This window comes from Panthera onca, chromosome F1 (genome assembly GCF_046562875.1).
Source record: "Panthera onca isolate mPanOnc1 chromosome F1, mPanOnc1 haplotype 2, whole genome shotgun sequence".
NCBI classification, from domain to species: Eukaryota; Metazoa; Chordata; class Mammalia; order Carnivora; family Felidae; genus Panthera; species Panthera onca.
In genome coordinates, this window is record NC_138355.1 from 45,936,040 (window position 1) to 45,961,060 (window position 25,021).

At 55.9% G+C, this 25,021-nt stretch overlaps 1 protein-coding gene across 19 annotated transcripts in view; it reads left to right on the forward strand.

Annotated features, from left to right (window-relative positions):
* NFASC (neurofascin) overlaps nt 1–25,021 on the forward strand; it is a 181,627-nt gene that overhangs the window by 145,241 nt on the left and 11,365 nt on the right. For 8 of the 19 annotated variants that reach the window (XM_060644232.3, XM_060644235.3, XM_060644236.3 and 5 more), the window contains 9 exons: nt 956–1,071; nt 2,724–2,928; nt 4,085–4,207; nt 5,224–5,397; nt 7,569–7,583; nt 12,755–12,997; nt 16,463–16,579; nt 17,843–17,995; nt 24,527–24,658. In XM_060644232.3, the coding sequence (XP_060500215.2) occupies nt 956–1,071; nt 2,724–2,928; nt 4,085–4,207; nt 5,224–5,397; nt 7,569–7,583; nt 12,755–12,997; nt 16,463–16,579; nt 17,843–17,995; nt 24,527–24,658 (1,278 nt within the window). The remainder of the gene's footprint in view (nt 1–955; nt 1,072–2,723; nt 2,929–4,084; nt 4,208–5,223; nt 5,398–7,568; nt 7,584–12,754; nt 12,998–16,462; nt 16,580–17,842; nt 17,996–24,526; nt 24,659–25,021) is intronic. The other 11 variants (XM_060644244.3, XM_060644246.3, XM_060644247.3 and 8 more) reach the window with 6 other exon arrangements.

A 25,021-nucleotide genomic window follows, 5' to 3' on the forward strand; every position in this document is an offset into this window, starting at 1 on the left:
CTGGCTGGTGAGTATGGACTAAGCAGGGTCTAGTCGTGAACTTCATGGACCTGCCCACAGTTTCCATTGCACCTGCCCACCCCCGAGGGCTGTGCTCTGCTGGAGGAGGTGCGGGGGGGGGGGGGGGGGGGCGGGGGCAGAACAGCTTTGGCAGCACAGTGCAGAAAATGGAGGCAAGAATCAGTCATGAGGGAGGGGTGGGTTGTCTTCTTCAGGTACTCAAGGGTCAGAATCCCGTCCTGAACTAGGTTAGGGCATCTTCGTCTATGGGTGATGTCTCCTGCAGGGTCCTGGTAGGAAACAAATATCACTCAAAGGGGACTGTCTCTAATGTGAGGACAGGGTTCAGGAACCATGCTGCCCGCTGGGCTAGCAACAGTGGAACCCCAGTATAACACTCTGAGCCTTGAAGGGTCAGGGGACAGGTGAGTCCCCACAACCAGGACTGCCCTTGGATAGAAAAGTACACCACCGTCAACCTGAGCCCCGCAGAGAGGCAGGCAGGGGACTAGGTACCCACCCTCCCTCTCCTCCTGCCCTGGGGTCTCCTATTGAGCTCTCCTATTGAACAAACCCTTCCAGAAGCCCGGGAACAAGGGGACCAGCTGACACGGTACGGAGAGGGTAGCCTGCTGGGACACAGAGCAGGGTGGGGAAGGGTAGCACATGGGATGAAGGGGCAAATGGGTGCTCCCAGCATCTGAGAGTAGCAAATAATTGCCTTCTAAACATGTAAGTAGATCCCTCCCACCAAGATGGCCACCCTTTTGCCCTGGCCTTTCCCCCACTCCCGCAAGTGCAGCCTCATGGAGCAGTCATAGCCCCTGCCCTCATGGAGTACCCAGTCTAGAGTGGGGTAGAGGCACAGGCCGGCAGAGAACAAGTCCGAGGGGACCCTAGAGTCCAGGGGGCAGCCCTGCTTGTATAACCAGTTCTCTGTCCCAACACATTGCAGATCCCAGGGCTGCGCCCACTGACGTTAAAATCCGAGTCCTGAACAGCACAGCCATCAGCCTTCAGTGGAACCGCGTCTATCCCGACACGGTGCAGGGCCAACTCAGAGAGTACCGAGTGAGGAAACCCGCTCTCAGCCCCGCCTAACCACCCAGCTTGCTAACCAGGGCAAGGGGGTAGCAGACGCAGGCCATGAGATCCTTGGAAGGGGTCCTAGGGATAGTTTTTAGATCCAGAGTTGATTCACGAAGATGATGTCTAGTGTTAGCGGTTCAAAAATACACCCAGGAAAAAATTACCAGGTGTGGCCTGCAAGAAATGTGCTGACGGTTCTGCTCGGCAGAAAATCACGGGAAGGGTGGTGGGTCGGGGTTGGCCCTGCGTAGCACGTTACGCTTCTCGTACATGTGTGAGCAGGCACACATGTATCTTAGGAGCAGTGTTGAGGCACCCCTGAGCTACACTCCTCCCCTCTCCGAATGGCCCCCGCTGGGCTGCTTGCCTCACCCAGCCTGCTTTCATGAAACCCCAGCTAACAGGGAGAGCCACCAAAGACCTTCCCTGTTGCCTCAGCCAACTCGGGATCATCCAGCATATGGATTATGAAGGCCCTCGGCTTCTCCTGGTCTCCCTGCCTGTGAGCAATTTCTGCTCACTGGTCTCTCCTCTTAGAAAGGGTAGGCCGAGGTGCGGAAACGGGAGAGAAAACCCAGGCTCTGCCAGGCTCTCCCTTACTTTATTTAAAAGTTGCCTGGGAAGCGAAGGAGGCTGTAGGCATGGGACAGTTCACGTTCTGTGACTTAGAGGTCATTGAGAGTTGGCTGATGGACAACTGGGGGCAGAATGGAGGGAATCAGTCTCTTCTGCGGACATGAATTTGGTAGGTAGGGGAAGGAGGCAAGAGGATATATACACTTCAATGAGCTCTTCCCCAGCATTTGACTTGCACTCTTTACCTACTTGCCTGGAAGCTTTCTTGGCTAAGCTCCCATTGGGCCCCCTTCTTAAGTGTGGATTTCCTCCTTCCTTTGCCATTGGAGGCCCAAGTGACGCTGGTGTGGCAGCCTGACCTGGGCCTTCTTACCTACTGCTAACTGTTCCTTGTGTCCCAAACTCTCTCGACTCTACTTATAACACTTACCACCTTCTGAAGGCCATCCCGTCCAAGCTCTTAACAGCCTGGCGTCCCCTGACTTGGACACGTGTCTATCCCATTCTAAAGGTCTTCAAACAATATTAAAAGAAAACGTTTGGCTTCAAAGGATTAAATCAGCTCTCATATTCAGACTTCTGGGGGTAACCTGTTACTTTTCAACTTCTGCTTCCTGCCGATCTAAACCATACTAATCCAACTCAAGGTGATGTGGTCTTTGAGCACAGAAGAGAGCTTTCCATGCCGGGACCCTGGGCTCATATTTGTGGTTCCAGCATGGACTCCCTGAGCAACTTGTTCCCAGCTTGGAAATAAGTCTCATAATGGACCATCGCCATCAGTAACTTTGGCCAACCTGCCTAACCCAGAGAGGCGATGTGGCTCAGAAAACGATTGAGCCCGAAACACCCATTTCTTGTTTCGCATCAACTCTTACTCGCTAGTGGCTGATGAACAGGGCTTCTAAGGCCGCTCCCCCAGCCCTAGGGGGACTGATGAGGGCATTCGGGATTCGGAGCCCGTGGCAAGCAAAGGGAAGACCGGTCACTACCATCGGCACTAACAACTAACCCGCTCCACCTGACCGTCCCCTCACCGGCCTGCCTCTGTCCCGAAGGCCTACTACTGGAGGGAGAGCAGCTTGTTGAAGAACCTGTGGGTGTCTCAGAAGAGGCAGCAAGCCAGCTTCCCCGGTGACCGCCCCCGTGGCGTGGTGTCCCGCCTCTTCCCCTACAGTAACTACAAGCTGGAGATGGTTGTGGTCAATGGGAGAGGCGATGGGCCTCGCAGTGAAACCAAGGAATTCACCACCCCGGAAGGAGGTAGGTGTGACCCACAGCTCTTCGGGGTGGGGCAGGACCAGGGTAGCACGTCCAGGCGGGCCTGGAGCAGCCCCCAAGTGACTTGGCCGGACATTACAAGGCGACCTCTGCACGACCCCGAGAAGCTGATGTCCCGCGAGCCGAGCAGCTCTTGCCATTCCCACAGCACGCCAGCACCTCCAGGGTGGCCTGCCCTGACAGGACATTGTGTCTCAAGAGAAGAGCTGTGCCATCTGCTGACCGCATTCCAGACAGGCTGGTAGACTGACCCCCGCAAAGGTGCTGGGGGAGCCTGGGCTACCCCCACCTCCAGAGGCCGAAGCACGGTCACCCTGACCGCCGGAAGCACCCAGGACCTTCAGAGCTCTCTCGGCACTGTAAATCCAGAAGTTTCCATCGGGATAGCTGGTCTGTGTGCACAGTGGCCCCGCAGGGGGCGCCCTGATGCTGGTTCACGGTCCGCCTGCTCCTGGGAGGCAGATGCCTGCGAAGCTTATCGGCTGGGCATTTGCTTTGCCCTCTTCCATTTCTCCCCCTCCCTTTTAACTGCTTTCCCCCCATTTTTCTTCTCTTCCTCCTTCTTCGTTCTTCTCTCTTGTTTTCTTTATTCCTATCTGTCCCAGCCCCTCATTTTCTCTTCATCTTCGGCCTCTCCGCGTCCCTCCCGCTCCTGGTGCCCTGTCCGTGGATCCCATCTTGGGTTTCTTTCTCCTCACCCGTGCACCCCGCATTGCCGGCTCGGAGCCTGCCTGCTGCTGGCACCCAGCGGTGAGCATCCTTGTCTGAAGCCTAGGAACCACAGCCTCTGTGCCAAACAGCTGTGGTTGGTCCCCTGCCAGCTGGAAGGTATCTTTGCAGGAGCAGAGCCTAACGTGTGCCGGATCCACAGTAGTTGCTAAAGGAAAACTCGACTGACTTCTTCCCCGCTTAAACCGAGTCTGAGCCATGCTTGTCCTAAACTGGGGGAAGCAGCATCCTGGATGGGGCGGTGGGCTTTGGCCCCCTTGTGGTTCTGATGGGTTCCGGCGTGACAGTTATCCTGCCTGGGGGTTACCCAGAGGTCAACACCTTCATGCTTGTGCTTTGTTTTTGTGTGCTTCCTCATCCTGCCTCCCTCCTCCCCCTCATCTCCCCTGCCCTCTCCTCCTTCCCCAAGTACCCAGTGCCCCCAGGCGTTTCCGAGTCCGGCAGCCCAACCTGGAGACAATCAACCTGGAATGGGATCATCCAGAACACCCCAATGGGATCCTGATCGGATATACTCTCAAATACGTGGCCTGTACGTTCCGCCCTTTTTTTCTCTTAATCTGGGAATCGGAAACCCCATTCTCACCAACTCACGAAGGAATCGAGGCAGGAAGCCTATGGGTGCAAAGGGCACTGCAGAGGGATAGAGGCACCTGGGAGAAGTTCCCCATGGGATTAGGAGAGGCAGGCGAGACCGAGGGAGCTCCTGGTCTAATGAGGGGTGCAAGTCGGCCCCTCAGGGATCTTAGGGTCTCCAACACCCAGCAGTAAGTCTAGGAGAGGCAGTTTTGACCTCCTCCGATGGGGCAGACTACATGCAAGGGAATCCACACGACCCTTGGGGACACCAAACAAGGTGTCATTTATGTTAAGGCAGCTGTATATAGAGCGACTCCGTCAAGAGCCTGAGTAGGGAAGACCTGACCTTAAGATCTCAGTGTCACCATGCAAGGACAGGGGTGTCATCACATTTGAAAAGCTGTAAGCCTTCTAAAGTAGGTGATGTTGTACCGCATTGGGAAGCTCAGAGGGCCAGGTGTGGTGCGGTTGACAATTTTAATAGCCAACTGTGTGCTTCTGTGCGGTTCTGAATCGATCTCTGGACCTGACCGTCCCCCTTTGAGGTATAGTGAATAGGCCTTTTACAAAGGAGGCATTAATGATCAAAAGCTCTAGTTGGTTGTGCCCTAGTTCTGTTTGAAAGGAAGAAAGGAACTCAAGTTTTGTCCTTGTTGAAAAGGCCTGGGGATTATAAACTAAATCTTTCAGCATCAGCCACATAACTTTGCAGTGAGCTGGAGATAATGAGATCAGTGAAAAAGCATTAACCCTGGCGTGTCATCGGAGGGAGAGACGGAGGGGTCTTGCCCACCGCTCTGCCCTTAAACCCAAATCCCCTACCCCCCGGGTCATTAAGGTTTCAGGGCAGGTCCCACATGTGCCCTCTCCAGCAGAGTCGGGAAGGCTTTCTTCTCCCAGCTGCAGACTGTACAACCCACCACGGTCAATGTTGCTGAAGTTCAATTCCACTTACCTATCTCTCCCCAGTTAATGGAACCAAATTAGGAAAGCAGATAGTGGAAAACTTCTCTCCCAATCAGACCAAGTTCACGATGCAAAGAGCAGACCCCGTGTCGCGCTACCGCTTTACCCTCAGTGCCAGGACGCAGGTGGGCTCTGGGGAAGCAGCCACAGAGGAGTCACCAGCACCCCCGAACGAAGGTAGGTGCATTACGGCGGCCTTGGGGATGAAAGGTCCCAGCTAATTCAGATGCCTAGAGAAACACCCTGACCTGACAGCCTCCTGGGATGGAAAGAAAACAGGGCAGCGGGTCCTCCAGCCCCCAGTAGGATACAAGAGAGCCCGTCTCATATACTGAGAGGTAGGTGCTGGCCAGGTATCTGGAAAACTCACATCTTCTTAGATGGTTGTAGTCAGACCTGATCCCAACTCTGTCTTGATTTTCTCAGCTACTTAACATCTGTCACCTTGCCTTCTCTGGGGGAATAAGGAAGAGGGCCTGCTTGCAGCCTGAGCCGAGTGAGTTGTCAGGTCCTTGGGCGGGGGGGGGGGGGGGGGGGGGGGGGCGGCGTTGGGAGACAGCCACTGGCCAAGCCAGCTTCTTGAGGCACAAATGCTCTCAGCTCCTGGCACCTGGCGTCTTCCAGCGGCAGAGTGCGCCTGCCTGAGACGTCCACTAGAGGGGGCTCCAGGCCCACCTGTGCCCGTGCCGGCTCCCGGAACCTCAGGGATGCCAGGCTGCAGAAACCTTGATGTTGGCAGACCCTCTCCAGAAGGAGGGGACCCCCTGCCTCTCCAGAGGCACAGTAGGGTATTCAACAGCCATTTCCTGAGCACCTGAGGTGTGAGACACTGTGCCAAAAACTAGGGCTACCGCCTAGGAGGGGAGACAGCCACAAGGATATCTGATTGCTGTTCTCAAGTCGGTGGCTGTGCAGAGGAGGGGTGAGTCCTGCAAGGCAACACTTCACAGGAGAGGCAGTGAAGCAGACAACAGGTTACCCTGTCTGGTGCTTACCCCAGCAGGCTGAGGTCCGACGGCCTGCCCCTGGCCCAGATGGGACCTCCTGAGTACCCTCTCCCACCCCAGCAGAGCCTCTGCTTCCGTCGCTGGCCCAGGCCTGCTGCCTGCCTTGCCCTGGGCCCTCACTTTAGCTTCCCAGCAGCCCTGCATTCCTCCCCAGCCCCACCCCCAGGGCCAGCAGGCCAGTGCTGAGGCAGGCGGGAGAGGGGACAGACAAGCTGGAGAAAGGCTGACAATCCTTCCTGTGTCCCTCTGTGGTCTTGTAAACCAGGAGTGAGCCACCCTATAAGTCCCCCTCCTAGTGTGCTCGTCAAACCCTCTGGGCACTCAGGCAGTTTATTCGGGCTGGGGGACTTTGGGCAAGTGGCTGATGTAGTCTTCTTCCCAAAGGCCTGGCCAGACGGGAGAGTGCACTTTCCTGATTGCTTAATTCTATAACGAGAGACATAAAGAGAGCCTCTTGTAACCTCCCCGTTTCCAGCCCAATGCAGAACATCAGATAAACAAAGCCCCATTGTCCAGCCCTAGCGACCACCACAGGATAAGTTCTGCAGCCCCAGGGGACAAGAGGACAAAGAGAGACTTTCTTCTCAATTTAGGGATTTGCAGTAAATTCAGGAATTCCTTTTAGGGCTCTCAATCCACAGTTGGGTTTCTTATTTCATAAAATACAGCTGTTGGGAAAAAACTAGGATAGCAGACCCTCAGGACAGGAGCCGGGCCTGAGGGCCACAATCTGTGACGGTTCCCCGGCCTTACGGTTCCCGGCCTTCCAAGGCTGAGACGGTGTGGGGGAGGGTTCGCGAAATAGGCTCGCCCCTCCTCCATCCACCCCAACACTATACACCATCTTCCCCCAAAGATCTACAGGAACCGTCCTTTCTACGGGGGTTGGTGGCCTGCTCTGCCACCTACGCCTTATGCCCTCAATTCTTGGCATGATGGAAGGGGCACCCAGCCTGCCTCATAAAGATCAGCCGAGCCAGGGAAGGATGCACCCTGGAGGAAAGAGCTGGGAACAAACCACTCGAGACTGTCCCTGCGGCCACCTCCTAGATGATAGTCTTGGAGTGGAGGTGGAATCAGAGTGTATTAGAAAGGTCTCCCAGATCCCGGTGGAAATTTTCTGTAGGAACATACCAGGCCCCAGGGAAGTTGAACATGAGCCCTGGACACCAGCTGGCATCCTCGGGGCAGTAGCCAGCACCTGGCCACACTGTCTGGGTCAGGTTTGAGCCAGACGCTCCTCTGCTTGCTTGTCCCGTGGTTTCACCTGTGCTCTGTTTTGTCTTCCCTCTCTCATCCTTTCTCCCTCTCTCTGGCCATCTTGGGCGCTGTGTTCTGAAGCTACTCCAACCGCAGGTACCGTACCAGCAGCAGAGGTAATGGGCATGGCATGGGACGGTGCAGGCGGAGCCCAGCCCAGCCAGGGTGGAGAAGGAGGGAGAGGCTCGGGATGAAGGCATGCTCCCCGCTCACCCTTTCAGTGGTTGGGAAGCCAGACCGGCAAGGAGGATGTGTGTGGGGGAGGGGTCGGAGGAGGTCAAACACCCCCTCTTCCCTTCACTTACTCTTGGCCTCCTGGGATGGCTCAGGAAGGGCCACACACACACACACACACACACACACACAGAAGCTCCAGACCCAGTCTCTGCACCTGCAGGTCTCTTAGAAGCTGAGCGATTACTTCCCCTGACCCACCTGGGCCCTCGCCTAGGCTTGACATCTCAGAACGCAGAGAGAGGGTCCACAGCCCTTGGGTGGCCAGCTGTGCCCCTCGAAGGAATGCTGCACCATGAATGAGAGCAGCTGGCCCCCGTCTGCTGGTCAGGCTGCCATCCCCTGAAAGGGTGACCTACGGGTGAGCACGCTGTGCATGCCGACCACGCATGCTGCATGGGGGCCCGGCACCAGCCCTGCCATCTACCATGGGTTCTGGTCAGCGACGACGAGTGAGCTTGTCCTTGGATAGGGCCAGGTGCTCCAGGACCTGGCGTCTTAGCGGGCACCACGGGCTGATTGTTTCCTCGCCCCTTAGAAACCCAGCTTCTCAGATTCTTCAGCATTAAGAACAGCCTCCACTCTCAGGGTCCGGGAGGTAAAGGCACAGCAGAAGGGAGGAGTGGGCAGGCAGGTCCCGGCTTAGGAAATGACCTGCTAACCACATGGCTCCTCTCAAGCCCTCATGTTGTGGGTTCGAGGACACCAGAGGGCGCGTCACCACCACAGAAGGCCTGTCCGCAAGCTGGAGAAGCTAGGCAGGGGACCCCAGGGTTCCTTCCCCCCGCCCTCCTCAGAAGCTGAGGACAAGGCTCACCCTGGCAGAGCAAAGGCTGTGGGGCAGGGGGTCACTAGAGCCTCCTTAAGCTCTTAAGGGGAGGAATGGAGAAGCAGGTGAGGAATCTGAGGGTTGGCTTATGGAGGGTTACCTAGTTTGCTTGCCTCCCCCCCTTGACTCATTTATCCCCCACCCCCGTTTTAGGTTGATTCTATTTCTGTTGCACACCCGCTTCCTTCCGTTTGTTTGTTTTGCCAGACCTGTGGGTGGTGTGCCGCCATCATCCCTCCCTCCCCCAGGCCCCTCCTCCCCGCTCCCCGTCATCAGCCAAGCTGGTGGGTCCCAGGGCCTCCGCACAGGGTCAGAACTCCTCCTCTGGAATAGGAAGTCGAGAGAGGTCCTGGGCCCGGGGACCGTGGAGAAGGCCATCCTTGTACTCTGGGCATTGTCCTGACGTTCTGACTCAAGTTTGCACACGGGTCTCTTCTGGAACTATTCTAGCAGGTGCTCGGGGTGGCCTAGCAGGCTTAGCGAACATAGAAGGGGAGACTCGAGGCACCAAGAGAATTAGCTTGAAGCTCGTGGGTCAGAGCTCCCAGCCGCCCCCCCCCCCCACCCTGCACCACCACCATCTGGCACCCTGGGACCCAAGGCAGACGGGTCTGGTAGCATGGGGTCTGCCTTGCTCAGTGAGCACCGTGCCACTCTGGACTGCCCCTCTCACGAGTGGCCCCTGCAAGGGACAGCGATCGTTCCAAACCCCCCACTTTCCGCTTCCCGTTTAGAAAAGATCCAAGCCCACCGTGGCATGCACAATGAGCTCAGGGGCTCTGTCCCTCTGTCAAATGTGTTTCCTGGACTCCAGCTTCACATGACATGCTGGTAGAGGCACATTGCGCTTCTTTGTAAATGAGATATGCTGATGGCACCAGCTGTTCTCAGCTTTAAATTCATAAGAACCTTCTGCACAATCTGCAGGTGCCAAGCAATGGAGCCCAGGTTCCACATTTTTGACACGGGCCTGTTATCCAGCCCACTGCTCCCTTCCCTCTCATCTTCCCCAAACCTGGGTGGTTGTTTGTTTTGTTTTTGTTTTGTTTTTACCCCAGGCTGATCTGTTCATACCTTACCCCGTGAAAATAACCCCTCTCGTGCACCTGTGCCTGTGGTCTCTAAGGATTGCTGCCCATCTGCCCTGGCCATCTGTGATTTGGCCAGGGTAGTCCACGCGCCATGTGGACATGTTTGGACTGAACCCTCCACCTTGGAATGTCTGGAAACTGCTGTCCTCGTCTGTGACTTAGAGCTGCAAATGTTTGGTGGGCAGCCCCGTGACAGGTTCTGGGGTCAAGGCTGGTGCTCTCCACCGATCACTGACGGACATAGTGCACAGAATCATGGTTCTCCAGCCCATAATTCCTGCTGTAACTAGAGATGCCCTCTTAGCCCAGCAGCATGCCTGTCCAGCCTGTGGGCCACTCTGTCTCTAAGCCCCTCTGTCCTCTACCCGAACCCCACCCCAGGGGACGAAATCCTCTAGATCCCCTTTGACCTGAGCGCTGGACGGTTTCCCCGTGAAAACCTGCCTTCCCCTCGCGCCTGTAGGAGCCTCCAACCACTCACTCACCTGACCCAGAGCCTTTCCTTTTCGCCTCTGCCCTCCCTGTCTGTCTGGCCCTGTCCGGCCATGGGACAATAGATGCAGCTAATGAGTGGGCCAGAGAGAACACTGATTTGCCAGCTGTGACCTCAGCCAGCTGGGGCTGCCTCCTCCATGGTGACTCCAATGACGGGCACCCTCTGGGAGGGCGCCTGGGAGGCCACTCCTTGCCTCTTGTCCCCCTCTCCCTAATAACCCGAGGCTGCTGCCGCTGAGCTGAAGGAAAAGCATTTAGGTGGCCTTCGCCAGTAATGCTTCCTTCTGGTCACGCTTGGTGGAAGGAGCCATTGGAGGACAGGGACAAGACAGTGCAGCATCCTCAAAGTCATTTCCTGTTCTTGTCTCTGACCAGCAGGGCCCTCACCTAGCCTCTCTTAGCGTCTCTGTCTCTAAAGCTGCTCGGGGGACGGCCCGGGGAGGTGCGTGCGAGCCTAGCTGTGGGCCTGTGGGATGTAGTGTGTGTCTCCACTTCATAAGAACTAAGGGGCACATGAGTGTGTACAGCTTTGGGGGGAAATGACATTGATCCAGGGGGCCCCGGAAATGCAACACCACTGCCCAGGTCTGCACTACACAGAGTGGGATAAGTTTAACTCAAAAGGAGCGTCTTCCCAAAGTTTATTGATGGTGCCTTTTAAGTGGTCATAGAAAAGGGGGGCCCTGCAAACACTGTATTTGCCAGAAATTATTAGAAAATACCCTGTTGAGGAGGAAGCAGATCAGAGAAAGACCTGCCCCGATGGGCAAGACAGCCTCTCAGGTTTCCTTCCTGCAGCACAGAGCAGCAGGAAAAGTCCATGTGTGTCCATGGCACAAGACCTGCAAGGGGCCAGCTCTGGGAGAGAGCTGACCTTGGCCTTGTGGATCTCTCGGGCTTTTCCGTGTGTCTGTCTGTAGGTCTTGGTGAGTGTGATCGGTGAATTCCCTCATGCTGAGTTTTTATAGCACTGAGCTTTCTAGGCCTGGGGCCACCTTGGACCTGCTTCAACAGTGGGGAGGGAGAATGGTCCCCATCCCACATCCTTCCTGATGTGTGAGTCAGGAGGTATAGGGAATATAGCACTGCCTGCTTTGACCCTGCCCAGGAATCTTTGGAATGCATGGGACATACTTGGCCACCCAATGTGACTTCTGCTGTCAGCAGCCTCAGGGTCCGGCACTGCCTCTGATCTTGCAAATAGGGAAGCAGTTGGGATCCCAGAACAGCCCCTCCTTCTCTATGGGGACTTGTAATATTGGACACCCAGGGGAATGAAAGGGCTTTTGTTGGTCAGACTCTTGTTGAAAAGGCCTAGGGTGTCTTCATTCTCCCCTGAGAAAAGCTCCCTGTCACTTGTCTCTCTGGCTCCCTCCCTGCCCTGGCCCCATCCCGGGCAGTGAGCTTATTTTCTTCCTAAACTTCTAGAGATTTAGAGATAGGCCTGGGATGTCGCTATTCCTCTGGAGTTACAAGTGTCTCGTATCTTAACATCCCTGCGTTCTGCCCCATAAAGTCGACCCTGATCAGATTACAAGAGATGGCAAGAGGAGACGGGGCTCTGTCTCTGATTTGCCCCCATCATTCTCACACCTCGGCTTTGGCAATATTGGAACGAGAGGGTCACAGGACAGCCCTTTGGTAGCTGCCATGATCCTCCTGTAGAAGGAAAGCAAGCCTATGGAAGCGATGTCACACAGACAGACCTAATCCCCTGGGGCTGACCAGCGTCGAGGGTAGCTTCGGATGGGAGACGAAGGTGTGAGAGTGAGCAGAGATCTGAAGCAATCCCCTGCAGATTTATGCAAAAAAGAAACCCACAAATGTATCTCGCTTGCGTCCTGGGATTTCTCCATCTACCAAGCACAGACTATGCTGTGGCAGCATTAGTGTCCCTCCCACGTCCTGACGTGAAGGGGAAACCCAAATGTGCTGGGAAGAGAGGAGTTACTACACGTTCGGGAGGACTATCACTGGGCAGAGAAGAAGGGAGGAGAGGCAGGGCCATGGACTAGAGCTGAGTGCCTGGGGAGGGGTGGACAGTGAGACAGGAGACGCGGGCCACGCTGGGAGGCCGACCTACAGAGTGGGGATTGTTCTCTCTCTGGTTGGGTTTGGGGGTGTCAGAACTCGAGCAGCCATGAGAAAGGGGAATTTGGGAGCGGATGGTTGGGAATGGGAGCCGTCGGGGTGCTGCTGCGGGACACAGCCGGCCACCTGCCCCCCTCCAAGGCTGGAGCTCCAGGGCTGCTGCCTGGCCTGTGTCTGGGTGGCGCTGGCCTGGGACCCCAAACCGTGCCTGGGGCCGGAGTGACTCGGTGCGGGTCCTTTCCCATCACCACCCTCACCCTCACCCTCGGCCGGGTGCATGCTGGGCGCTTTGAGCCACACAGACCATGCGAAGAAAATGAAACACGCACGGGGCTTCATTCTCTTCCTCGCCCATGGCTGTGTCCTCTCCCCGTGATCCTCTGACCCGGTCCGTCACGCTTGCGGGGGCTCCCGGGTACCGAGCCCCGTCTCCCCACCGGGCTGCCTGCCTTGCACGCGGGGGCCGCGAGGCCAGGCCGGGGACGCCCGAACCAACCGGACTCGGCTGTTTTACATTTCCCTCCCAGCTCCTCCCACGTTGCCCCCGACTCCGGTGGGTGCGACGGGCGCTGTGAGCAGTACTGACGCTACTGCCACCGCTGCCACCACCGAAGCCACCACAGTCCCCACCATCCCAGGTGTCGCACCTACCACCATCGCCACCACCACCACCACCACCACCGCCGCCACAACTACAACCACTGCCGCCGCCGCCGCCACCACGGAGAGGCCTCCCGCCACCACCTCCGGGACTAAGATGCCCGAATCCGGTACTGCCCACTGTCCCTGCGCCCCGATCCCTCCGCGGGAGGCTCCCCGCGTGGGGGGGGCGGGTCTGGGATGCCGTTGGCCACCACCGCCCTTTGTTTCCACTTTGAAGGCACACGTGGCGAGGATTCTCAGTCTGGTAGTCCGGGGGCACGGAGCACCTCGGCCCATCCGTGGGCGGCTCTCCACGTCCCCATTCTAGCCTCAGATCTGTGTTCACAGCGGGCCACGCTCCTCAGGCAGGGTCCCCGGGTCCCGGATGGGAGGGCCGCCTCCACCTCCACGCTAAGCAGCAGCTTAGGGCTGAGCACCCTGGAAGGGAGAGAGGACGCGGGCCTGAGCCCGGATAGTTGGCCTGAGAGGGATTCCTGCCCCGGCCGTGTCGCATTCAGCCCTGCGACATAGAAGGCTGAGGCGTGGAGAGCGGCCAGCCCTGCCGGGCAGCTCTGTTCCCCGAACCCTGACTTCGCTCACATCGTCTCCCAACAAAGCACGCTTCCGGCCGCCCCCCGCCCCCTTTTTTTAAAAGAAGAGCTTCCGGGAAAGAGCCTTGCCAGGGAGCCCCATAACGCCCACGCCCCTAGATGCACACCCGAAGGGAGAATCGCAGCCTTAAGAATTGATTCCAGGGCTGGCCTGCTGAGCCCAGAAAATGTGCTGTCCCGTGTGCAGCCAGGCCAGGAAGCTCTGTCCTTCCAGCATGAGGAGAACCCCTGGGCGATTTAGCCGTCCCTCTAAGAACCAAGCATCAAACACTCTTTCATTACCATCCAGGGGAGGGCCTCTAGTTCACAGAGCCCACGGGCCAGCTATAAAATCAGTGTGATGCAGCTGGCAGGGGACGCAGGAGGCATCCAGAGCCCTCCGCCAGCAGCTGTAGGACTGTAGACCCCTCTGCGTCCTGGGCAAGTCCCTTTACCTTCCGAGGCCTCACGGCTCAGCACCTGAATGAGGGTGGAGGCTTAATGCACCGTGTGAGTGTTGTCTTTAATTCAATTACGTGAGCCCAAAGGGGAGGCGAGTGATACATCGGGGACACGGTGTTCCTCAGGCCTTGAAGGCATGGATTTGCTTTAAAGATACAATATCCAGAATTGAAACAATACGGACTTTAGGAAGAAGTTGGCTGAGGAGAAGCCTGGCAGGCCATCAGAAGCTCCCACCGGTAGTTTGGTGTCGGGTGTTCTTTGGGGCCACGATGAGGCATCTTTGCGTGATAGCAGGGCCCTGTGTCCCCGTGAATGCTTGGAGGTCACAGAACAGATGCACAGAGAAGGAAGAAGGGGACTGGACCTTGCCTCCCAGCAGAGTCACTGCCCTCTGGAAAGATCGGCCTTGCTGCCACATAGGACTAGCCCCATTGATGCTCACACGCGACTTCTAACTGCCCAAGACGCTGCAGAGGACCTGCCTGTGCCCCTGAGTTTATCTTTAGAGCCTGGGGACACCCCGCAAACATCCTCACTTCCCTCAGTACAGGAGAGTGGTTCTGCCAGCCATGATTTTTTTAACCATCTTTCAGCTTTTTCATGTCTTATATCTTAGGACCAAATGTTTCCTAAATTTCCTTTCCTTTAGGGTGAAACGGGGCTTTTTATTTGGCCTTAACTTGTCTCTTTCAGATTTCAGGGGATACCCCCTAATTCTCCCTTTCTGGGAGCCCGCAGAACAATCCATGCTTCCTCTCACGCATTTTGTGCTTTATAGTAATTGATAGCTCTCCTTCTTGGTCTTCCTCTCTGAGCTTTTCAGTTCTTTAGCAGTGGCACTGCCTTCCCCCAGCTCCCACCTCTGTGTCATTCTGCTCCAGTCATGCCCCAGTCTCCACGCCCTTTACGAGAGTCAGATTTGGGTCAGTGTTGTATTGGTGGCCAAACTGTGTAAACCCAAATTCTCTGGCTATTTCCAGGCCCCAGAGCTGAGGAAGAAGAAGCTCAAGTTCCCAAATCATGAGTTCTCATAATTCATTCCCACTAGCAAGAGTCGTGAGATTCCAAGGAGCTGGGATTTGGGGTGGCTTAAAGCCGCCAGTACAATGGAAACACCTGGCAGATAAGTAAAGAAGCCTATCTTCTGCCCTCCCCATGGAGAATGCCCTGTGGTGCCATCAGTGGAATCTCTTTCTTGGCCCCTCACCTGACATGAATCGTTCACCTGGGGCAACCCGCAACTGACAAGGTTGTAGTGAGAAGGCACCCCCCGCAACTGACAAGGTTGTAGTAGAGAAGGCACCCCCTTTGAAGTAAAGACCAGGAGCTCTTTTATCGCTTCCCCAGCCCTGCAGACTCAGTCACATGTCAAACGGATAATGAATAAATGCATCACCAATGTACTCTATTCATTTATATTTGACAAGTGAGTTAGTGACAGTGCCCCCTTGCATGCTAATAAAATATACAGGAGCCACACTTGTAAAGTCTTTGAAATACAAGGCTTCATGCTAGTACTCCACCATTAAATCTTTGCCGGGAAATGGGGTAATCAGACTGCTGGGACTCTTGAAAAATGATTACGTTTGAAGATTAGTGCCACTCTCCTGTCCACAGGCTATGGTTTCAGACAGTGCGGTGGCTTTGATAAAGTGGCTCCCAGCTCATAGGAACTAGATAATTAATGTCTTCCGTACTGCATGGAGATCAAGCCTGAGAGACAATTTAGTGCCGAGGAGCCAAAAAAATTGGATTCTTCTGGTGTCTCAAACGCTGGGGATTGGGGGTCAAGAAGGAGTTCTCTTCTTTGGTTCCCATCTAGCCCATGAGAGGGAGAGGAGGGGCTCATACTGTCTCTACTTGGGACCCTGGGGTTGTTGACCCCAAGTCCCCTTAATCTGAGGCCATGTTCCAGACAATCCAGGATCTTGCTGACCCAGGGACTCCCGAATCACCTGTCTGCGTTACCGTCCTCCCGGTTCAGGAGCCCTGTAAGGCTTTCCCACGTTTGGTCCTGAACTTTCTACACATCACGACTCTTGAGGGGTTTCTAAAGATCCTGCTGTCCTTCCTGTAGAGTGTCTGTAGCTGAAGGGAGAGAGGCTGGTACCTCTTTGCCCCTCTGTCTGTAGGATGGCCAGGGGAGCTTTGCCCAGCGTCCGGGTTTTACTGCACCATTCCAACCCATGACAAAGGATCAAAAAAGGGAAAGAGCCCAGGTCTGAGCCTCCCATGGCATGGATCAAGACCCCCTCTTTCATTCCTACCCCCATCTGTGTGGACACACAGTTTCCAGCTCTCCCTCACATACAGGTCCTCCTGTCTGCGCCCGCTCGTACCTGGATGGCGACCTCTGGCCTGGCCACCAAGGCTGCAGCTTGGAGCGCTGTCGGGCCCCCCGCACAGCCACTTCTGAGTCTTCCCCTTCCGAGCCGCGCACGCGTGTGTATGTGTGTGTGTGCATGTGTGTGTGCACGCGTGTGTCTCCGGAGCTGCCTGTCTCCTCATCACTAACCCCTCTTCTAACCTGCCCACCAGCCCCCGACAGGCAGTCCATATGGAACGTCACGGTCCTCCCCAACAGTAAATGGGCCAACATCACCTGGAAGCACAATTTCGGGCCCGGAACTGACTTTGTGGTTGAGTACATCGACAGTAAGCATTGCTGAGCGGGGCACGGCGGCAGCTGCGGTGGGTAGCGTAGACGCCATTAAAGAGATCCTGTGAACTCCCCCAGGCTCAGAGGGGCCTGTTAGCCCGGCTTAATTATGACTTAATGAAATCGATACGCACTCAGGCGGCAGTGGGGTGGGAACAGCAGTCGAAGGAGAAGGAAGAGGGCTTCCGAAGCCATTAGTGGAGGTCTAGGGTTGCATGTGCTGGGGAGGACCCGGGTAGTGGGGCCCTTCGTCCGTTTCCTGCCCAGGATGAGGGTTCCGAATAGCCCCCATAAGAGCCAAAGCTCACTCTGTGTGGCTTTCCTTAACTCAGAATCCACTAGTGTCTGGTTTCTGGTTTCTTCACTAGTTCAGTTCAGACTTTGGGTACCACGGTGTTTTGCTCACAGAGGGATGCCAGTGCCCTACGGTCCAAGGCACAGACCAGGGTCGCTTGTCGCAGAGAGCTGGTGGCTTGAGCTGAGCTGTTCACTCTTTATTGGATCTTGGGATCAAGGGTCATATTCATTACGCTGTAGGGGGTGGTCAACGTATCTCCTTCTTTGAGAGAAGGCCCCTGTTCCTGAGGACTCAGCCCCACCATGTTGTTGTCTAGCGACTAAACCAGCTAACCCAGCCAGAAGATCTCTAAGGGACGAGCAAAGCCAAGTCTTAGTTCTCCGTGGTCGGAAGGGTTCACATCCACCGACTCTCATCCCTAGTTTGGCCCTTACTATTTCAGCTTCCTATAACCACCGTTCGCCCTACACCCCGATAACAAGGGCGCTCCCTTCTCCTGAGGTGTGGATTCTCCACACAGCAAGAAATGAGAGGTGAAACCGGCAGTGAGAGCCAAGGACTGGAGTCCTGCCTCCCCTCCGGTTACCATGAGGGGTGCTAACTGGCTCTCCGAGCCTCGCCAGAAAGCTCCCACGCGGGAAGTTTGTCACCCCCAGGATAACAGAGCATTGACTGACCTGCTCTGTAGGAGCAGGAAGTAGGTCATCACGTTTAGTGCCAAGGCTGTAGTGGGGGAAGAAGGCTTGAGAAAGAATAGTGCCGTTGGCTGAAGGGCCGTCACGTAGGAGAGTCGGCGTCACGTTGGAAAGGCTGGTGGCGCTGCCTGGTGACCTCCTAGTCTGCGCGATGGCCCGACCCCATCCCCCACGCTTCTGCCTTTGACAGGTGACCAGGACCCTAAGCACTGCCTCCCCGGCTCCTCCTGCCTGGCCCTAGGCTGACTGAGGTTTCTGTTCCCCAGGCAACCATACGAAAAAAACTGTCCCTGTTAAGGCCCAGACCCAGCCTATACAGCTGACAGACCTCTATCCCGGGATGACATACACGTTGCGCGTTTATTCCCGGGACAACGAGGGCATCAGCAGTACCGTCATCACCTTTATGACCAGTACAGGTGAGAGGGGATCTGGCCTGGCCGTCCCCTGCAAGCATGGGGCATTTCATTCCATCTCAGCTTCCTGCTTGTCTCTTCTCCTTGGAAAGAAGACTCATCCCACCCATTCCCCACCTTGCATGGCGTGTCTCAGCTCTTAGTCCGCAGCTCCCAGAAAGCCAGGAGGAGCCAGAGTGCATGCACAGCGGAAGCGGAAAGTGCCCTTCTGACCCTGTGGTGACGCGTGGGGAGTCAGAAAGAAACGAGGACAGAGGAGGCCGCCTGGCCCCCGGCTGTGCCAGCTACACGAGGGCTTGGTGTGTGTGCGATCGTGGGCGCTGCGAGAGGGTCTGGGGGCTGCCGGAGTGCAGAGCAGCCTGCCCTGTGCGCACAGGACGTGGAATTAAGGGATAGGGCCACCCAAGGGTCTTGACCCAGAAATCTTCCCAGCATCGGCATGTGTGTCACTGCCCTGCCACTGTCATCTGTTTAAAAAAAAAAAAAAAAGTTCCAAAGTGTGTGACACGAATTGTTCGGGGCTTTATCCTGGTTTAGTTTTTTTGTCCCCAGTTTGCCATGGCTTAAAAGTAGTTGACTTTCTGTCATGCTGGGGAAGAGGAAGGAGCTCTCCGGGGGGAGGATAGTCCTGGCTCGAAAGGGACTTCGGCTGTAGCTAGAGAAGCAACCTCAGTGTGCCAAATGAACAGGCCACTAGGGGCTCAGTAAATGGTATGAGGTCTGGGCGGGCAGGCAGTCTGGAGACTTGAGGCCACCTGCTCATCTGTTTGTGTGTATCTTCACGGTCAGCGGGGCCGGTGGCCGTGCTAAGCCCTGAGGCAAAGGGTGGGGGTGGGGGAAAGAACCAAAGAGAGAAAGGGACCAGGTCCTGCCCCCAGGATGTCCTAATCAGGTGCAAGTTAGGAGATATGAGCATGGCGGGGGTGGGGAGAAACACACAATGATTCATATGACCGTATGAATGTCGACTCCGTTATTCATTACTCTTCCTGTGGCCAGGCTGATCCTGGTAGCCTGCATCTTGAGATTCACCACCCAATTGTATAAATGTCTCACTCCACCCCTTCTAGCCTGGTCCCTCCTGGTCTGGACGTTCCAACCTCCTCTCCATGCCTCCGGCCTATCCTGCCCAAGTTCATGCTGTCAAGACTCAGGGAGTCTGAGTCCGGCTGCCTGCTTGAGGCTAGCCCAGCCAACTCAGGCAGGATGTCTGAGCGAGGGGCCAGGCCAGCTTGGGAGCCAGGCAAGGGAACTGGACAGTTGACCAAGTAGAGCAGGTGGCTGGGCTCTGCCCGACCCAGGCGGGGTCTCAAGCTGTTGCTCATCGGCGCGTGCGTTTAACTTTGTTTCATTATCAACTTGAGTCCAGCACAGAGGCAGGAGGCACAGATAAGATTCGAGCCTGGAGCCGCCTCCTAGGGAAGGCTACGAAAGCCAGTGCAGTCTGCTTCTAGACTTCTCCCGGGACTAAGTCCTGGGGCTGAGAGTGAGGGCTGAAGAGAAAGAACCAGAGAGAAAAGGGCCAGTCCCCGCCCTCAGGGATGTCCCAGTCTGCCTCTAGGTATCAAACGTGCGGTACGGGGAGAAAAAAAAAAGATGATGGATAATAATACACTTCTGAACATTGACTCAGTGTTCTTCTCTCTTTTCCTGTGGTTGGTCTGGAGAGACTGATCCTGATAGATTGCTTTCAGAGTGAGTTTTCCCAGACTCCTCCGGGTGCACGCCGGGGTGGGCGGGTTTGTGACCCGAGCTCTGAGTACATATTGTTCGCTTACCTCACTGGCTGGCTAGAAATTACTATGTGCAAACCACACGGGGAAAGGAAATATGTTCCTTTTCTCAAGTTTGTGTGTGCCTGTGTGTGTCCGGATCCTTCGAAAACGCACGCTGTGTATCCTGCGGGTGGAGTCCAAAGCCAACTTCACACGATTCCCTAGGTCCCAGGGTCTCATCAAAGCAAGAGTTTATGAGCATCTCTGGGTCCGACCACTGGTCATTTAGGTGACCACAGGCCATCACTTTAGTCCACAGACCCAGACACGCAGCAGTGGTTCAGGGGGGAAATAGAAGGAAACCACGAGGAATGCTAACTGGTTCCCTGACCCTCACCGGAAAGATCCCACATGGAAAGTTAATCACCTCCTTGAAGCTTTTAAAGCCAAAGAGACCCAAGGGGCCACACACACATAGCCCTGGACTCTAAGGGGCTCACGAACTCTTCTGTCCTGGGGTCGGCTGGGGTCAGCAGGGTGGGGCGAGGTGGCAGTACGCAGGTGCTGACAGTGGGCCAGACAGCAGACTGCCTCAGACCTCAGGAAAGCGGGAGGAGGCACATTAGGGGACCTCACTGTGGTCAGTTTTCTGCTGTGTTTGGAAGAAACCCGGGATGGGGCACGGTGGTGATACAGAGGCATCGGATGGTCCTCAAGTAAGAGCAGCTAAGCCTAAGTGCATTTGAAGGAAGTCTGCCCCTGTTCTGTTTGCTCACCTCCCCCTGTTTGTGAAATGTAATTCTTCTGCGGACGTTGAGTGACTGGCTTTTGAGTCGTGAGAACTGTCTTGCGGACGAATGGCCTATTTCTGAGCGGTCTTGTAGGGTGTGGTGTGGAAGGCACACAAAATATGGCCTCTGGTCTAGAGTCAGAGGCACTTGGACCTGAGTTGGCCAGACGTCGTGGGCCGGATGAGCAGGTGCTGTTCTGGCTCCCTGTTCCAGCGGAAGGTGGTGAGTGTAAGCGCACCCTGGTCTTTGAACGTTGTCATTACTGTGTCCATTAGGAATCTTGAAACACGTTGAACAGATCGATTAAGAATGGTGTCGGCGGCCAAATGTAATACCCTGAAACCTCCCTACAGTGCCTTCCGTCTCTCAGAGCCCACTCCGTCGGGTCACGTCCTCCGTGAGCTCATCTGGTCCTAAATTGCTCTCGGTACTTGAGAAACTAAATCATTTTGATGGGGTCCAGTTGAACCCACCTTACCTCAGATCCCACTTGGTTTGGGTTTGGGTTCTTTCTGAGATATCGTTGGCATATAACATCGTATTCGTTTCAGGCGTACAATATAATGATAGGATATATGTATATATTGCAAAATGACCTCCACAAAAAATTTAATTAACATCCAGCACTCCTCATAGTTACAAAACCCACTTGGATTTGAACAGGCTTCTGTGTCCAAACCTCACAGAAAATTCTTTGCCCGTGTGGCCACTCTCCCTGGAATTGTGAGCTTCTCTCCCAAGAGGCTCGTGGAGGTGGCTTGTGGGGGTATATCAGAACAAGCATCATGAAGGTGGTAGGGGAGCAAACAGGTCACTGCACACCTACGAACCAAATGCTCTGCAAAGGACAGGAGCCACCATCCAGACTCGGGGTGTGGCGCACGGCCAAGCCAATTTCCCAGTGACCCCGGTCGGTATCCCAAGCTAACCATATTAAATTAGGATTAAACTGATCATTCATAAGTGTTCACCGCCTACTTGTTATGTGACCAGCATCGTGCTAAGCCCTAGGGGGGGCTCAAAGACTCCCCTGTTCTCAAGCCTTTAACAGTATAGTTGGAAATCAGGACCCAGGAAACAGAGCAACTGAGTATTACATTTCGTGAAGTAGACAGGGGTGAATTCTGAGATTGCTGTAAGCCAGAGGAGTGGGAGATTCGGGAAGGCGGGGTGGAATGTGGAAAGGTAGAGAGCAAGAAGGGCATGGGTGTGTGTGGGGGGGAGGGGAAGAACCAAGTGCCCGGAAGGCCAGGCATGACAAAGGTGTCCCGGGAGCATAATACACGATGTGTCAAGAAAACAGAGCACTGGAGGAGATGTTGGGAAGATGTTAGCTGGGAACACTGGGCTTACAGCTGCAGAACTGGCTGGAGGGACAATGCGAGGTGAACAAAGGGATCGCCCCGTTGGAAAGTCAGGACCGGAGGACAGGTGAGGGGAGGAGCCAAGGCTGTAGAGGTGGTTTGGGGAAAGACCCACTCCACGATAGCAGTTGAAACACTGAGTAGAGAGGGGCTTGAGGTTTTCCCGTCGGGATCGGAGAAAAATGGTGACAGGAACTGGAGACCGTGCAAGGTGAAGGAGTTCACCTGTAAAAGGACAGTGCCTGCGCTAGAGCTGAAAAGACTGGCGGCTGCCTCTAGGGTTTTTCTTTTAAGATGCTGGGAGCTTCCCTGTATTTAAGAGCAGAAGGGAGGAGGCAGCAAAGAGGACGATGCTGGAGGGCTTGACGTCCTTCTAGGACTGAGCCACCCAGGAAGGGAGAGCTGCCACCAGTGCCATGGAGGAAGGGACAGCTGTGGAGACTCTGAGGTTTCGGTGGTCACCCGAGTGGAAGGGGGGAAGCCGCCCACCCAGGGAGAGGGTAGCGTGGGGCAGCGCGGAGAGGGAGGAGCAGTGTGGGAGGATGATGAGAGGGGGATGGAGAGATGGGCAGGCAGCAGCAAAGGCCTAGTCGAGGAACACGTAGCTTACGAGCTCTTTGCCTTGAGCAAATCACGTAAAATCTCTGTGCCTTAGTTTTCTCATCGGTAAAATAGAGCTAATAAAGCCTACCTGATGGGATGGTGAGGGTCGAATTAGGTGCTGGGTGGAGACGTACTCAGAGCCGTGACTAGCCCACAGGAGGTGCTTCTGTGTGCACTGTGATAGTGGGACCGTATCCGGTGGGAACAGGTGCTGTGAGAGAGAGAAACCCGAGTGGCTGGTTGGGGGAGGGGGCTTTGGCTTTAGCTGTGAAGGTCTGGGAAGGCCTTTCTAAGAGGAGGTGACATTTGCCGAGGCAGCCGTCTGAAGAAAGAGCGGCAGATGCCAAGGCCCTGAGGTAGGGACATGAGTGGCCAGTGCGGCTAGAGGAGTGAGGGTAGAAGACCGGACTGGAGAAATGTCCGGGGCCAGCTCGGGTGGGGCCTGCCAGGACAGGACAGAAATCTAGCTTTTCACCCAGTAACAATGGGAAGCATTGGAGGGTTGAAGCAAGGAAATGGTTTGCTCCTCTGAGGGGCTTGGGGAGGATCTCTCTAGCAGCCTTTCATGGAACAGCCTGCAGGGGTAGGGGTGGGAGGGATGGGCCATCCCCGCACAACATACACAGATCGGGTAATCACGCCAGGGCAGCCAGAGCACAGAGAGCACGAAAGCATTTATTTGTCAGTCTGCCCCATTTGTCCACCCTCTTCTTGGTGCATTCCCTTGCCCAGGCACAGAGAAGGCTCTAAAGACAGTTTCTGTGCCCAGGAAGAGCAAAGGGTAGGATCGCACCCAGACCCCTCCCCCACAAAAAAGCATGTGATGGAGACCCTGGAGCATGAGGGCTCCTGGTCACCCCTCTGTTCCTCGTGCTCGTCCCCAGGAGGAGGTCCCGTGCCTTGGCCCGGGGCTCCATGGGCTCTCTGGGACCCTGCTGTCACCTGGCTCTGTGAGACGCCCCTCGGCTCACCAGGCTGGTCCCGGGGCTACTTTGAGTTGGCTCAGTTGCTTGGATCCTGCCGCTCCTCCCAAGTCTCGGTTTCTGTGGCAGGCTGGGAGCCGCTGCTGTTCTCTAATCCACAGAAAGGAGTAGGGTGAGTGGGTTTTGCCCACGCCACACCCCTTCCCAAACCCTCATGCCAACCGTTGGGTCATCCAGAATACCTACAGAGGACACCTGAGCTGCTGTCCTCTTGGCCCACCCAAGTGCCCCTTGGATTGTGAAGGGGTCAGCCCACACGGGGACATGTCTTCACGAGCACTGGGAAGGGACAGAGAGGGACTCATTGTCATGGGGATTGGTGGCGGGGGCGGGGGGGACCTCCACGCGTTGGAAATGGCTTGCAAGTGGCTGGACGCTGAAGGCACGGCCCCGGCCCCCGCCGTGCCGCCAGCCCATCCGGGTACCCGAACGGGGATTGTCTCTGCTGTCAGGGAGCGCCCGATCCAGTTGGGGGAGCATGGGAAGGCAAGGGCATCCTGGAGCCACACCCTGCCCAGACCCACTGCCCAGAAGCCCGGTTGGCTTTGGGGCCAGGTTGGTGGGAAAGGATGCCATTCTGTGCCTGTGCAGGCCTGCGAAGGTGTTCTTCCGACAGGTTTTTGCCATGTTAACCATGGCCCCCGTTCCCTGGTGGGTAGCAGAGTCCCGTTTCCTCACCCCAAGCTCGTCCGTGGGGAATCGCACCTCCGGGGCCGATCCCGGCCTTCCCTCAGTCCCCACCGGGCTGTGACCAGCCGTCTGGGTTGCAAGAACGCCATGCCCCGTCCTTAGGACACTTTCCCTTCCTGAAGGACCTGTTCAGCCTTCTGCTGCTTATTCTGCTCCCTCTACCCCCTTTCCTGTGCCTCTTTTCTGACCTTCCGACCTTGGCTCTTTAATTATTTTCTCTTTGTCCCTGTTGTGGGGTAGTTTGGGCCAGAGGGCTGCTAGGTGGTAGCGTAAGGCTCCAGGAGGAACATCGACGTGAAGTAGCCGTTCTTCCCTCACCTTCCCCTCCTCACCTTCTCCCGTGGGAAATCATTCACGTGTTTGCTTCCGGCCCTCCCTCCCCCACCAGCTTACACCAACAACCAGGCGGACATCGCCACCCAGGGCTGGTTCATCGGGCTCATGTGCGCCATCGCCCTCCTGGTACTGATCCTGCTCATTGTCTGTTTCATCAAGAGGAGTCGAGGCGGCAAGTACCCAGGTAAGATGTAACAGGCGAGTGGGCTTGGGGGGGTGGTGCTGGCAGGCTTTCCTGGGAGCCGCCGGGTCCCCTGCCGGGTCCGGGGGGTTTCTGTTCTCCCCGTGAGCCCAACCCCTGCCGAGCTCGGACGTACAGTCCTCCTGCCTGGTCTGTGCATCTGAGAGGTGCCGGAGAGCAGTCGAGTTAATTAAGCTCGCCCGAGGTGGGCGGACGGCGTGGTCCAGGCAGCTCCAAAGAGGGACTAGAAGGAACGCTAGCTCCTATTAAGAATGACCTTCCCTCCCCTTGGCACACCATCCATCTGCTTAGCAAATGGACTTGTTTCAACCTGAATCCCATTAGGATCCTGTGTCCCAAGGAAGG